Source organism: Canis lupus, chromosome 29 (assembly GCF_011100685.1).
Source record: "Canis lupus familiaris isolate Mischka breed German Shepherd chromosome 29, alternate assembly UU_Cfam_GSD_1.0, whole genome shotgun sequence".
In the NCBI taxonomy this organism is placed as follows: Eukaryota; Metazoa; Chordata; class Mammalia; order Carnivora; family Canidae; genus Canis; species Canis lupus.
In genome coordinates this window covers 40,050,526-40,062,956 of record NC_049250.1, presented here as the reverse complement: position 1 = coordinate 40,062,956, position 12,431 = coordinate 40,050,526, and the positions used below count along the sequence as shown (strand labels likewise).

The window sequence follows — 12,431 nt, the reverse complement described above, 5'->3', positions numbered from 1 at the left end:
CTGTGTGTCTCTCACGAATAAATAAATAAAATCTTAAAAAAAAAAAAAGAAAAAAAAAAATTAATGGGTTTCTTTATTGCAAGACTTTTCGGAGTTTCAGTATACCTTATATATTGTCAATCTCCAAGAGGAAATCTTTCCCAGATCTACTTGATTGTTGAATTTTTTTTCCTCCTTCAGAGCTTATTAATCTAAATAAATTTCCTTAACAAAAAAATCTGATAAATTTCCTTTAAATGATTCTTTATGAATGGAAACAGATTTCTTTCTAAGATTTCAAATATGTAAATTGTTAATCAATGCTTCTCAAATTTAATGTCCTTATGAAAGTCCTAGAGATCTTATTAAAAGATCTCTGATTAGATTCTGCTTCTAAAGTGGGGCCTGAGAATCTGCAATTCTGAGAAAGTTCCCAGGTAAAGTCAATGTTCCTGACTCATACACAGTGTTTTAAAAATGACTTCGAGGGAACCCTGGGTGGCGCAGCGGTTTGGCGCCTGCCTTTGGCCCAGGGCGCGATCCTGGAGACCCGGGATCGAATCCCACGTCGGGCTCCTGGTGCATGGAGCCTGCTTCTCCCTCTGCCTGTGTCTCTGCCTCTCTCTCTCTCTCTCTCTCTCTCTCTCTGTGTGACTATCATAAATAAATAAAAATTTAAAAAAAATAAAAAAATAAAAAAATAAAAAAATAAAAATGACTTCGATGTTTTCAAACTCTTGGTTGTTCTCGATTCTGCCTACACAACAGATTTGCTTAGACATCTTTTGAAATGCTGATCCTAGATTACCCCTCCACCCCCATCCCATGTAAAAATCTGAGAGGGAGGTTGTTTTTTAAAAGCTCATCAGATAATCCTACTGTACATCCTGTATTGAAAACTCCTAATAGTTAATATGTATAACATTTTCAAGGAAATAGGATATGCTATAGTTATAGCTTTTGTCAGATCAATAAAGGTAATTAATCAGCTAAATGTTTTGGTGTTTTGGGAGGATTAGGTCAATCGATAGCTTAAAAACATCCAGTCAGCTTGACTATTGCTCAAAAATAAGAACAACAGGAACACATGGGTGGCTCATTGATTGAGCATCTGCCTTTGGCTCAGGGCGTGATCCCAAGTCCCGGGATTGAGTCCCATCTCGGGTTCCCTGCAGGGAGCCTGCTTCTCCCTCTGCCTGTCTCTGCCTTTCTCTCTGTGTCTCTCATGAATAAAATAAATAAGATCTTAAAACAAACAAACAAACAAACAGTTTGGACTAAAAAGGAAAAAGCTCTTAGAGTCAACCTGTAACACTGTGGATTTTGTCAATGCATGAAAGATATGTATCTGATTGTAAAAGAGAACAAATTTACTCAAAGGTTAAATTATGAATTACATAAGTAGCCAGAGTGACTAAGGGTCTGTGGAATACACATGATTTAAAACCAGACATTAAACATACTAATATGAAGAGACATCTTAATAAATACTGTCATGCATGTTAATAATTTCCAAGCCCCCAAAACATTCTAATCCCATGATCTAAAAATTACTATTTTACTACCAAAACTTCTACAGATTGTTTTGGAAATGTAAACAACAGAAACAACCAAAACTACTGAAAGTGTGACTAAACTCCGTAACATTTCACTGTCATCAAAAGCCCCACGTAAAGGAGTTGCATGAAGGAAAGCATCCTCATAGCTTCTATTACATAGCCCGGAAATACACTGTACTAAATTTTTTAAGGTTGATGCTATGACTGTGTTCTCAAAATAGTTCCTACAACATTTTTTCTAATTCCTGTAAATAAGAAAGCACTTGTCATACTTATCACAAATATGTATTTTGGCTCCCTGAAAAACACATTACTTAGATTAAAATTAAATACTAAAACAACTTCCATATGCTCAAAATTCTTTCTTCTTACCTGCCTGTTGGAAAACCAGAATTTCCGTTCATGGTATGCTGATAAATAGAGAGCATACATCATACCACTAGTAACTGCTGCAAGACAGCCAATGAAAATCTTTGCAAAGCGCTGAAATAATACATCTGAAAAAGCATATTAAAAGTAATCAGATGTAGATGATATTTATATTTATGCACTTCTATTTTTAAAAAGTAATCAAAAGGTAGTATGTACCCTTGATATGATGTGAGGAAAATGGCATTCTAACTCTGCATTCTTCCTCCCCAAAACCTATAACCCCAGTCTAATGAGAAAAACAGCAAACATATTCCAATAGAAGAGCATCCTAAATACACCTAACCAGGATTCCTCAGAACTGTCAAGGTCACTGAAAACAAGGAAAGCCCCAAAAGGAGTCTGAGGAGACATGCCAACTAAATGTAATGTGGGATCCTGGAATAGAAAAAGAACATTAGTGGGATCCTGGAATAGAAAAAGAACATTAGGTAGCAGCTAGGCAAATCCAAATAAAGTCTGGGTCTTATTTAAAAATAGTGTATTAATATTGGTTCATGATCTATAACAAAAATACCATCCTAATACAAAATGTTAGTAATAGGGAAAACTGTGTGTGTGGGCGGAAGGAGGCTGTAAGAAGGGAACGCTGCACTATCTGGATGGCACATTCTACAAAGCCATGCTCATATATAGTTCAGTAGGATAATAGAAAAGGAAGGACCTCCAGAGGGTGGAACCAGGAACCACAGAGTACAATGAGCTGGGAAGCTACTCCCAAGGAAACAACTGGGGCTTAATCAAGAAACATCCCTACCCCAGAGTAAGAAGCCCTCATATCCATCTGGTAGGATTTTAAAACTGTTATGGACCAATGGCTGATATGCCTCTCACTCTTCCTCTTTCTGAATGGAAGCATTTATTTTGCTTATCCTGTCCCTGTCCAACAATGTATACTGGGAGAGGGGGCCTGTGCAGAAAAGTTAACACAGCAGCCCTGCAACTGCTTTGTGGAGAAAAGCCTGCTTGCAAGGTAAGCTCTTTGTTGGAATCTGGGAACTTGGATTTCAGGAGGGTTCCCACCATTCTCTCATCAGTTAGTTTACTGTGCCTGACCTGTATGTACAAACCATGTGGTTCATGTTTGCTGCTTTCCTTCTGGGAATCTAGTTTTGGTATGTGGTAGGTAGAGGGGACATGACCAGCCGCCAATAAAAACTGCAGGGGCACCTGGGTGGCTGTCAGCTCAGGTCATGATCCCAGGATCCTGAGACTGAGCCCCGCGTCACACACCTTGCTCAGCGTGGAGTCTCCCTCTCCCTCTACCCCTCCTCCTGGCTTGTGTGTGCTTGCTCATGCTCTTCTCTCTCTCTTAATAAATAAATAAAATCTTAAGGGAAAAAAAAATAAACCAATTGTGTGCAGTCATTACTGAGTTTCCCTGGTACACAAAACTTTACAAATGTTACAATTTGATGCTGAAAGAGTTAAGCGCATCCTGTGCGACTCCATTAGGAAAAGAATCAGGAAAGCGGGACTCCTGGGTGGCTCAGCGGTTGGCGCCTGCCCTTGGCCCAGGGCATGATCCTAGAGTCCCGGGATTGAGTCCCACATCAGGCTCCCTGCTTCTCCATTCGCCTGTGTCTTTACCTCTCTCTCTCTCATGATTAAATAAAATATTAAAAAAAAAAAAAGAATCAGGAAAGCTTATGCCTATTTCCTTACAGACTTTAGCCCACTGGCCTTTTCCCTTTGCTGATTTTGTTTTGTATTGTTCACTGTAATAAATCATAGCTGTAAATATTCTGAGACCTGCAAGTCCTTCCAGTTAATCATCAAATATGGGAGTGGTCTTGGGGACCCCTAACATAAAGCACATAACTTAACTTTTTAATTCACTGGTCTCTGGACTAGAATGAATCACAGCTGGCCCTGACAGAGATAAGAAGACCTTGGGCCTCAAGACTGCTGCCAGGACTGGGTAAGACTGAGTATCTTCCTTGGGGTCAGAGAGGTAGTGAGTATATTTTGTTTGAGGAAGAAAAGTAAATATTTATGACCAAAAGGAAAGAATGTGGTAGACTATTATATTATTATTCCCACTTATTTTGTCCTTTCCTATAAAAGGATTAATCATCTCTGCCCACTACCATGTGGCTTGCAATGCTTCCCTGTAGTCAGAGTGTACTTCTCCATCTCACTCTGGATTGATTATAGGACTTTGGGTCAACAGAATGTGAGTACAAGTGACAGAGTGCCAGTTCAGCAGAAAATTTCAGAGACAGTGCTGCCTCTTCTCCTGCTCTTTTCATCGGGCCCAAGAAAACATCCCAAGTAAGGGGCGTTCCTTCATGACACATGAAGCTACACCAGCCAACCTGAAGCCACAACATGGAACATTAGTCAGAAATAAGTGTTTTTTGTAAAACTGTGAGATTTAGAGTTGTACTACAACAAAACCAATGAAAGTTGACTGATAACACAATATAATTAATCTCAAAGTAGTTATACACATTTAAAATATTAATATAAAACAAGGGTGCCTGGGTGGCTCAGATGGCTACATGTCTGCTTTCAGCTCAGGTCCTGATCTCCGGGTCCTGGGAACATGCCCATGTCAGTGGAGAGTCTGCTTCTCCCTCTCCCTCTGCCTCTCCCCCTGCTGGTACTCTGTCTCTCTCTCTCAAATGAATTTTTAAATTAAAAAAAATATATTAATATAGAATACCTAGGATACAAAAAGCCATTCTTGTAATAGCACAAAAACTCCAAATTAACTTACGTTTCGGGGCTTTTTCAGGAATTGGAGTGTCACTGATCTTCTCTTCTTTGGCAGATTCCTTATTTTCTGAAGACTTCAGCTTTTTTCTTTGGCGCAGTTCTACTGTTGGTCCTTAAAATATTTAAGATGTTATTGCAACATGTGTATCAAGTTGTTCTTCTAATCTATAACCCAAAAGAATCCACTTTTGTTATACTAAGGCAGAAGTCAGCTGGAGACCTTTTAGTACAAAAGATAACTTTTCACAATTGAATAAATCATTCATTTAGACAGAAAAACTGTTTTTCCTACAAAAAGATTTAGACTGTGTCTTCTAGCTGTGCTTTCAGAGTTCTACTGATAAATCAATAAGCTCTTCTCCTGAGATAATGTTATTTTCAAAATATTCCAAAATAAGTAAACTCCTTTCCAGAATAACTGGGGAGCAAGGTGTTATTTAATATATTAGTGTATTATTCTAGTTTCCTGAGAGTATCACACTCATCATTCAAGGGTTAACAATTTTTTTATCATTCAAAATATAATACAATACATTGATCATAAGACTATACTTCATTTTTAAAATAATCTTGCAGTTCTGCAGAATTTCACAGTGCTGTGATATTACCATTGCACAGTTTAGGTATTAGAAATGGCATATCCCTGTATGTGGGAGGCCGTCAGAAAATTTCCCAGTATTAGGCTACCCTTTTATGTCTGATAAAAAATGGAACCCAGGAGTGCCTGTGTGCTCAGTCAGTTAAGCATCTTCCTTTGGCTGGGGTCATGATCCCGGGATCCTGGGACAGAGTCCCGCATCAGGCTCCCAGTAGAGAGTCTGCTTCTCCCTGTCTGTCCCTCACTCCTGCTCGTGCACACTCTCTCTCAAATAAATACATAAAATCTTAAAAAAATAAAAAGTAAAGCAGAAAGTATCTCCAAACCAGCAAACTAAATTCTAAATGAAACAAAAATTTACTATATTCAACCTAACTACTTTTCTTCCTAGAGATATCTTTTTCTTTTTTTAAGTAGGCTTCCGCACCTAGCATGGAGCCCAACACTGGGCTCCATCCCATGACCCTGAGATCACAACACAAAACAAAACCAAGAACTGGACGCTCAACTGACTGTGCCACCTAAAGGCCCCAGATTTTCAGTATTTTTGCACACAAATCTGGGTCAATTGATACAGATTACTGTATTTCTTTTTCATGATGCCTTTTTAATTTTCCTCTGCTGTGAGATAAAGCAAAATTTAAAAGCACCCAACAAAAATGAGGATTTAGGGGCACATGCACCTCAATGATTATAGCAGCAATGTCCACAATAACCAAAATATGGAAAGAGGCCAGATGTCCATTGACAGATGAATGGATAAAGAAGACGTGGCGTATATATACAGTAGAATATTATTCAACTATAATGAAAGATGATGAAATCATCTCAGAAAGGATGAAATCTTGCCATTTGCAATGACGTGGATGGCACATGCTGGCCATGGCCATGGAGTCTAGTTTTAAATAAATAAATAATAAACAAATAGTTTTATTTTTTTTAAGTAAATAGTTTTAAATAAATAAATAGATAATAGTAATAAATAAATAAGTAAATTTATTTTTTTTACCTGTCACCGAGAAACAAAACTGACTAGATCCAGATTTCACCTAATTTTCTTTATACTGATCTCATAACTTCATAATTGAAATGCAAAACCAGGAATCTCTCGGTGGAAAAGCAGCAAAGGCCAAAGCAATGAATGATTTAGATTAACTCTGATAGGGAAAGCTCTAGGATAGAATTTAAGTTTCTTCTCCCTCTTACATCTTTAGCATTGTTAAGAAAAAGTCAAACTAAATGAAAATGATAACACAGACACAAAAATAACCCACTATTTCAGGCTCTGGTCTAGTGCTCTCCACATGAGATAGTTAGCAGAGCTACAAATAGGCCTGCAAATGTCCATCCAGACTACATAACAGCAATTTCTAAATGAAGTGTTAATACTGCTGTACTCAAAGCTGCCACTTCTTTCTTTGCGCTCTAACATTTCTTTCAGGAAATACCAATGTGAACAACCTGACCCTCTACCGCATCAAGGAAGACATTTTTTTGCCAGAGGAGATTCTTAAAAAATCATTCACCCAGAGTTAATAGTGGGACAATGAAATACATCCAAGTGAATGTGAAGATAAGCAAAAAAGATATAGGGAATATCTAGATACAAGTAAAGCAGACCACAGAGTTTCATTTTTAAAAAGATTTTTTTATTTATCTGAGGGGAAGAGAGAGAATATGGATGATGGGGAGGGGCAAAGGGAGAGAGAGAAGTGGGCTCCCGTTCAGCCGGGAGCATGGTGCAGGGCTTGATCCCAGGACCCAGAGATCATGACCTGAGCTGAAGGCACTCAACTGACCTAGCCACCCAGGAGGTCCCCATTTACTCTAATTTTAATACAATACGTATTTTGAAAACAATTTGTAGAGTGCCAAATAAGTGTAAAGCACTCAGAATGCCTAACACATAGACATGTTTGCCATAAATATTACAAGAATTATTATGATAAATAAAATACAAATACTCATTATTGTTGACTGCTGTATCCCCAGCACCTAACACAGTAGGCACTCAAATGTTTATGGAACTAAAAAATTGTTGAATGGGGGGACCTGGGTGGCTCAGTGGTTGAGCATCTGCCTTTAGCCCAGGGCAGGACCCTGGGGTCCCGAGATCAAGTCCCACATCTGGCTCCCCCCAGGGAGCCTGCTTCTCCCTCTGCCTGTGTCTCTGCCTCACTGTGTGTGTCATGAATAAATAAATAAAATCTTTTTTTAAAAATTGCTGAATGGAACTCTATTTTAACAGAACCTCACTCCATTAATTGCTCCATATAAAATGTATTTGGGGATCCCTGGGTGGCGCAGCTGTTTGGCGCCTGCCTTTGGCCCAGGGCGCGATCCTGGAGACCCGGGATCGAATCCCACATCGGGCTCCCGGTGCATGGAGCCTGCTTCTTCCTCTGCCTGTGTCTCTGCCTCACTCTCTCTCTCTCTCGGTGACTATCATAAATAAATAAAAATTTAAAAAAAAATGTATTTGCTTTTTGATTATCAGCGATTTTTACAATCAAAAATCATTTTTCACTGTATGTCCCATAAATAAATTTTACAAAATGGCATGGTTTTTTTCATTGGTTCCATGTCACATTGATTTGAGTGTAACTATAATCTCCTAAAATAATTTCTCATTTCGCATGATGTATATTATTAAAGACTTAGTATTACAGTAATAATTTTTTTTCATGCTTTAGCTTAAGCATGAAAGTGCTCATGGAAACATACAAGGTAGCTTATCAACCTACTCCACAGATTTGCAACTATTCAGAAAAAAAAGTCAAGAAATGTTTTATTTTATTTATTTTTTTTTATTTTTATTTTTTTTATTTATGATAGTCACAGAGAGAGAGAGAGAGGCAGAGACGCAGGCAGAGGGAGAAGCAGGCTCCATGCACCGGGAGCCCAACGTGGGATTCGATCCTGGGTCTCCAGGATCACGCCCTGGGCCAAAGGCAGAAGCCAAACCGCTGCGCCACCCAGGGATCCCTCAAGAAATGTTTTAAACTAGGGGCAGCCCCAGTGGCTCAGTGGCTTAGCGCTGCCTTCGGCCCAGGGCGTGACCCTGGAGACCCAGGATCCAGTCCCGCGTCCGGCTCCCTGCGTGGAGCCTGCTTCTCCCTCTGCCTGTGTCTCTGCCTCTCTCTGTGTCTCTCATGAATAAATAAACAAAATCTTTTAAAAAAAGAAAGAAATGTTTTAAACTACAGGAACCAGGGCCGCCTGGGGGGCTCAGCGGTGGAGCATCTGCTTTCAGCCCAGGGCGTGACCCCGGGGTCCTGGGATCGAGTCCTGCGTGGGGGTCCCTGCCTGGAGCCTCCTTCTCCCTCTGCCTGGGTCTCTGCCTGTCTCAAGTATAAATAAAATCTTTAAAAAAATGAATAAACAAACACACACCTACCGGAACCAGTGATAACAAATGGAATCACATTCGTCCTTACAAAATACAAATAGCCTTGATTTCGAGGTTGTTTTTAGGTAGAGAGTCCCTAAATTTAGAGCAGCGTTAGTACTCTGATAACTCAAGAAAGAGGCGGTGGATACGAAGCCAGTGTGAGCAGGGGGACAGGGCGGCGAGCCAGAGAACAGAGAACAATTTCTTAAAAATCGTCTCCCGCTGGATTCTTGCCATTCGGTCCTCGCACTCCCGGTTCAGGTTAGCTTCATCCTCAGGGAGGTCGCATGCACAAGTGCACTCGAGAAGGTACACGGCAGGCTTCCCCCCAGGATACTAATTTCTTTTTAAAGGACTTTATCTATTTGTTCCCGAGAGACCCAGAGAGAGGCAGACCCAGGCGGAGGAGGGGCAGGCCCTGCGGGGAGCCCGACGCGGGACTCGAGCCGGGACCGGGGTCACCCTGGGCCGAGGCGGCCGCCCCACCGCCCAGCCCCGGGCCCGGGCCCCAAAGGGCCGCGCAGCCGCCACGTGCACCGCCCCCGAGGCTGGCGCGGGCGGGACGGTACCTCGCCCCGGAGGCTCCGCAACACCGGCCCCGGGCAGGTGCGACCCTCCGGCTCCCCGTTTCTCTCTCATACGCAGCATTTCCCTTTGAAGAACAGTAACGACGGAGGAGACCCACTTCGTTAGCGGCGGCCCTGGGGGTCCCGGCCAGCTTCGGCAGCCCCCGCGGCGCCCAGCCCCTCCCACCCCCTCCACCCCGCGGCCCCCGCCCCGCCCCGCCCCCCGGGAACCCGCCTCCCTGCTGCCCGCCCGGGCCCCGACCCCGACCCCGACCGCGACCCCCACAGCCCTGGGGGCGGACGGCGGCCCACCCGCTCCTGCACGCACCTGCGCCGGCCGCCCGCAGGAGGGGCCTGGGTCCCGCGCCAGCACGGCCCGCAGCCGCTGCTCTCTCCCCGGCTAGCCACCCCCCCCCCGCACCCCTCCCTTCCCATCCCCTCCATCCCCCTCCCCTGCACCCCGCCCCCTCGCCCCCCCTCCCCATCCCCTCCAACACCCCCCCCGCACCCCTCCCCCTCTCCATCCCCCTCCCCTGCACCCCACCCCCTCGCCGCCTCCCTCCCCATCCCCACCATCCCCCTCCCCTCGCACCCGTCTTCCTCTCCATCCTCCTCCCCGTCGCACTCCCTCCGCCCGTCCCTCTCCATCCCCCTCCATCCCCCTCCCCGCCCCCCAGCTTTGGCTCTTCCGACCCGCTTCCCAACTCTAAGCTCCACCTCTGCTTCCCGCGCCCGCGGACAGAACTTGGGGCACCGGCCGGGCTCCCGCACGTCGCCTCCCCGCCCCCCGCCCGCCCGCAGCCCGCGCCCCGGCCCCCCGCCCCTCCTCCCCGAGACTTCGGGCGGCGGTTGGCGCGGGGACCCCGGGGCCGTCACCTTCTTCCTCCGCCATCGTCTCCGCGGAGGCCCCCGGCTGCCCCTCCGGGTCCCGCGCCGCCGACCCCCTCCGCGGCCCCAGGACCGCTCCGGCCGCCGCGCCCCCACTTCCTGACCCGCCCCCCGGGTGTCGCCGCCAACCGCGTCCCGCCGCGGGCCCGGGAACCAGGAAGCCGGGAGCGGAGGACGCCCGGAGCGTATTGCGGGCGCACCCAGGCCTGCGCGCGCAGGAAGACGGCCCGACGCGCGCTGGCACCGCCCACGGCCGACGCGCCCCGCCCCGCCCCGCCCTCCTGCCCCCCCGCCTTGCGTCCTGCCCTCTCCGCCTCCCGCCTTGAGCCCCGCCCTTCTGGCCTCCTGACCCCCGCCCCCCCACCCCGCCCCTCGGCCCCCCGCCCGGGGCCCTGCCCCTGGCCTCCCGACGCCCCGCCCCCGCCCATCGCCCCGCCCCCTGGCCTCCCGACGCCCCGCCCCCGCCCATCGCCCCGCCCCCTGGCCTCTCGACGCCCCGCCCCCGCCCGGGGCCCCGCCCCCCGGCCTCTCGACGCCCCGCCCCTGGCCTCCCGGCGCCCCGCCCCCGCCCGGGGCCCCGCCCCCCGGCCTCTCGACGCCCCGCCCCCGCCCGGGGCCCCGCCCCCCGGCCTCTCGACGCCCCGCCCTCCCGGCCTCCCGCCTTGCGCCCCACCCCCTGACCTCCCTGCGCCCCCGCCTCCCCGCCTGCCCCTCGCCTGCCCCCCGCCCCGCGCCCCCCGGGAAGGGGAAGATGGGATCCCCGCGGCCCCCGCGGCTCGTGTGGCTCCCGCCAGGCGGAGAACCCGTCGGATTCCTGCCCCAGGTCCGACCCCTCCGCGCGCCCTTGCACCGCAGGCTGAGCTCAGCCGGGCGCCCGGGTTCCGAGCCACTTGGTCCTCACAGGAGAGAAGCTTCTAGGTGGAATCGAGGGCTTTTAACGCCCCACACAGCTTAAATACACTTGCATTTCGTGATAGTCTTTAAAGAAGCAGGGCCGCCCGGGGGCTCAGCGGTGGAGCAGCTGCCCTCGGCCCAGGCCGTGACCCCGGGGTCCTGGGTTCGAGTCCCGCGTCGGGCTCCCCGCAGGGCGCCTGCTTCTTCTCCCTCTGCCTGGGTCTCTGCCTCTCTCTGTGTGTCTCATGAATAAATAGATAAAATCTTTAAAAAAGAAAAAAAAAAAGAACCATTAATACTAGGGTCGATGCGGGGGAACAGGATGCATTTAGATACTCACAGCGGGGGAGCATAGTTTTGACTTGTTATGCCCTGGCTTGTATTGCATCTGAGCATTCTGCAACAAACACCAGGAACTTTTCCCCAACAATATCCAGAAGTAGACTTAGGAAGTGACAAAATGTTCGTTTTAGAGCATGGAAAAAAAAGAAAAAAGCACTAGGACTCACTGCAGTCCTGGGGTAATTATGGACGTCCCATTCTGAGCAGGCGGCAGGATTCCCCTCACAGCGCCCTTGTCAAGTTAGGATAGTTTGAGAGAAGCTATGGCTTTTCAGAGTCGGGCAAAAAACAGTTTCAGGGACTTTTTTTATGCATTGGGTTGCCTCTAAATAGGCCTTGCCCGACAGCACTGGACCAGGAGTTAGAAACGCGGTGGAGAATGCCTTATTATGTCAGCAAGACAGATTTTTCAAAGGAGCAATGGAATGTACATCCCATGAAGGAAAAGAATGCTTACTACATTCAAAAGTAGTTTTATTAGAATGTTTGGTGGCATAAAAGACATCCTTAAAAATATTTAAAATCAAGGATGTGAAAACACATTTGACACATATACAATGTAGAAATATTCTAAAATATATAAAGAACTACAAATTAAGACGTGAAAGACAACAGGCAACTCAGTGCATACGAACCTGGTTGAAGTGTAAGAACGTGAATCCACAGAAGTGCAAGTTAAAACAACTTAACGCACATCACACTTCTACCCAGCAGGTTTGCAAAACATTGAGAGTCTGAAAAGAAAAATCAATGAGGATGTGTGCATTGCATGTCAGTGCTGTGCAAAAAACCGTTCCAGGAAGGCTTTCTGTGCCTTTGGTTGCCTGTACATATGTTTTGCCCGGAAACAACACTGGACCAGGATTTAGAATCACGGCAGAGGCTGCCCATAGACCCGAAAAGACAGGGATCAAAGCAGAGAGAACAGAATGTGTGGACTTGAAACCACAGAGTGGGGGAGGGCATGGTCATGGGCAAGAGATACCGGAGTGTCCGCCTTATCAGATGACCCTTCCTGCGACAGCTGCACCTCCCTGGAGAACAGCACGTGGCCACCGAGGCCC

At 46.9% G+C, this 12,431-nt stretch overlaps 1 protein-coding gene across 4 annotated transcripts in view; it reads right to left on the bottom strand.

The window, feature by feature from the left end:
* Positions 1-10,241, bottom strand: part of DPY19L4 (dpy-19 like 4) — a 61,807-nt gene extending 51,566 nt beyond the window's left edge. Inside the window, exons 1-3 of one of the 4 annotated variants that reach the window (XM_038579788.1) lie at positions 10,120-10,241; positions 4,690-4,800; positions 1,911-2,035 (exon numbers count right to left, since the gene is read on the bottom strand). In XM_038579788.1, the coding sequence (XP_038435716.1) occupies positions 1,911-2,035; positions 4,690-4,800; positions 10,120-10,135 (252 nt within the window). In that variant the 5' untranslated portion in view covers positions 10,136-10,241. Of the gene's footprint in view, positions 1-1,910; positions 2,036-4,689; positions 4,801-5,969; positions 5,989-9,246; positions 9,372-10,119 lie in introns of those variants that run through there. The other 3 variants (XM_038579787.1, XM_038579789.1, XM_038579790.1) reach the window with 3 other exon arrangements.
* Between the last annotated feature and the right edge of the window lie 2,190 nt (positions 10,242-12,431).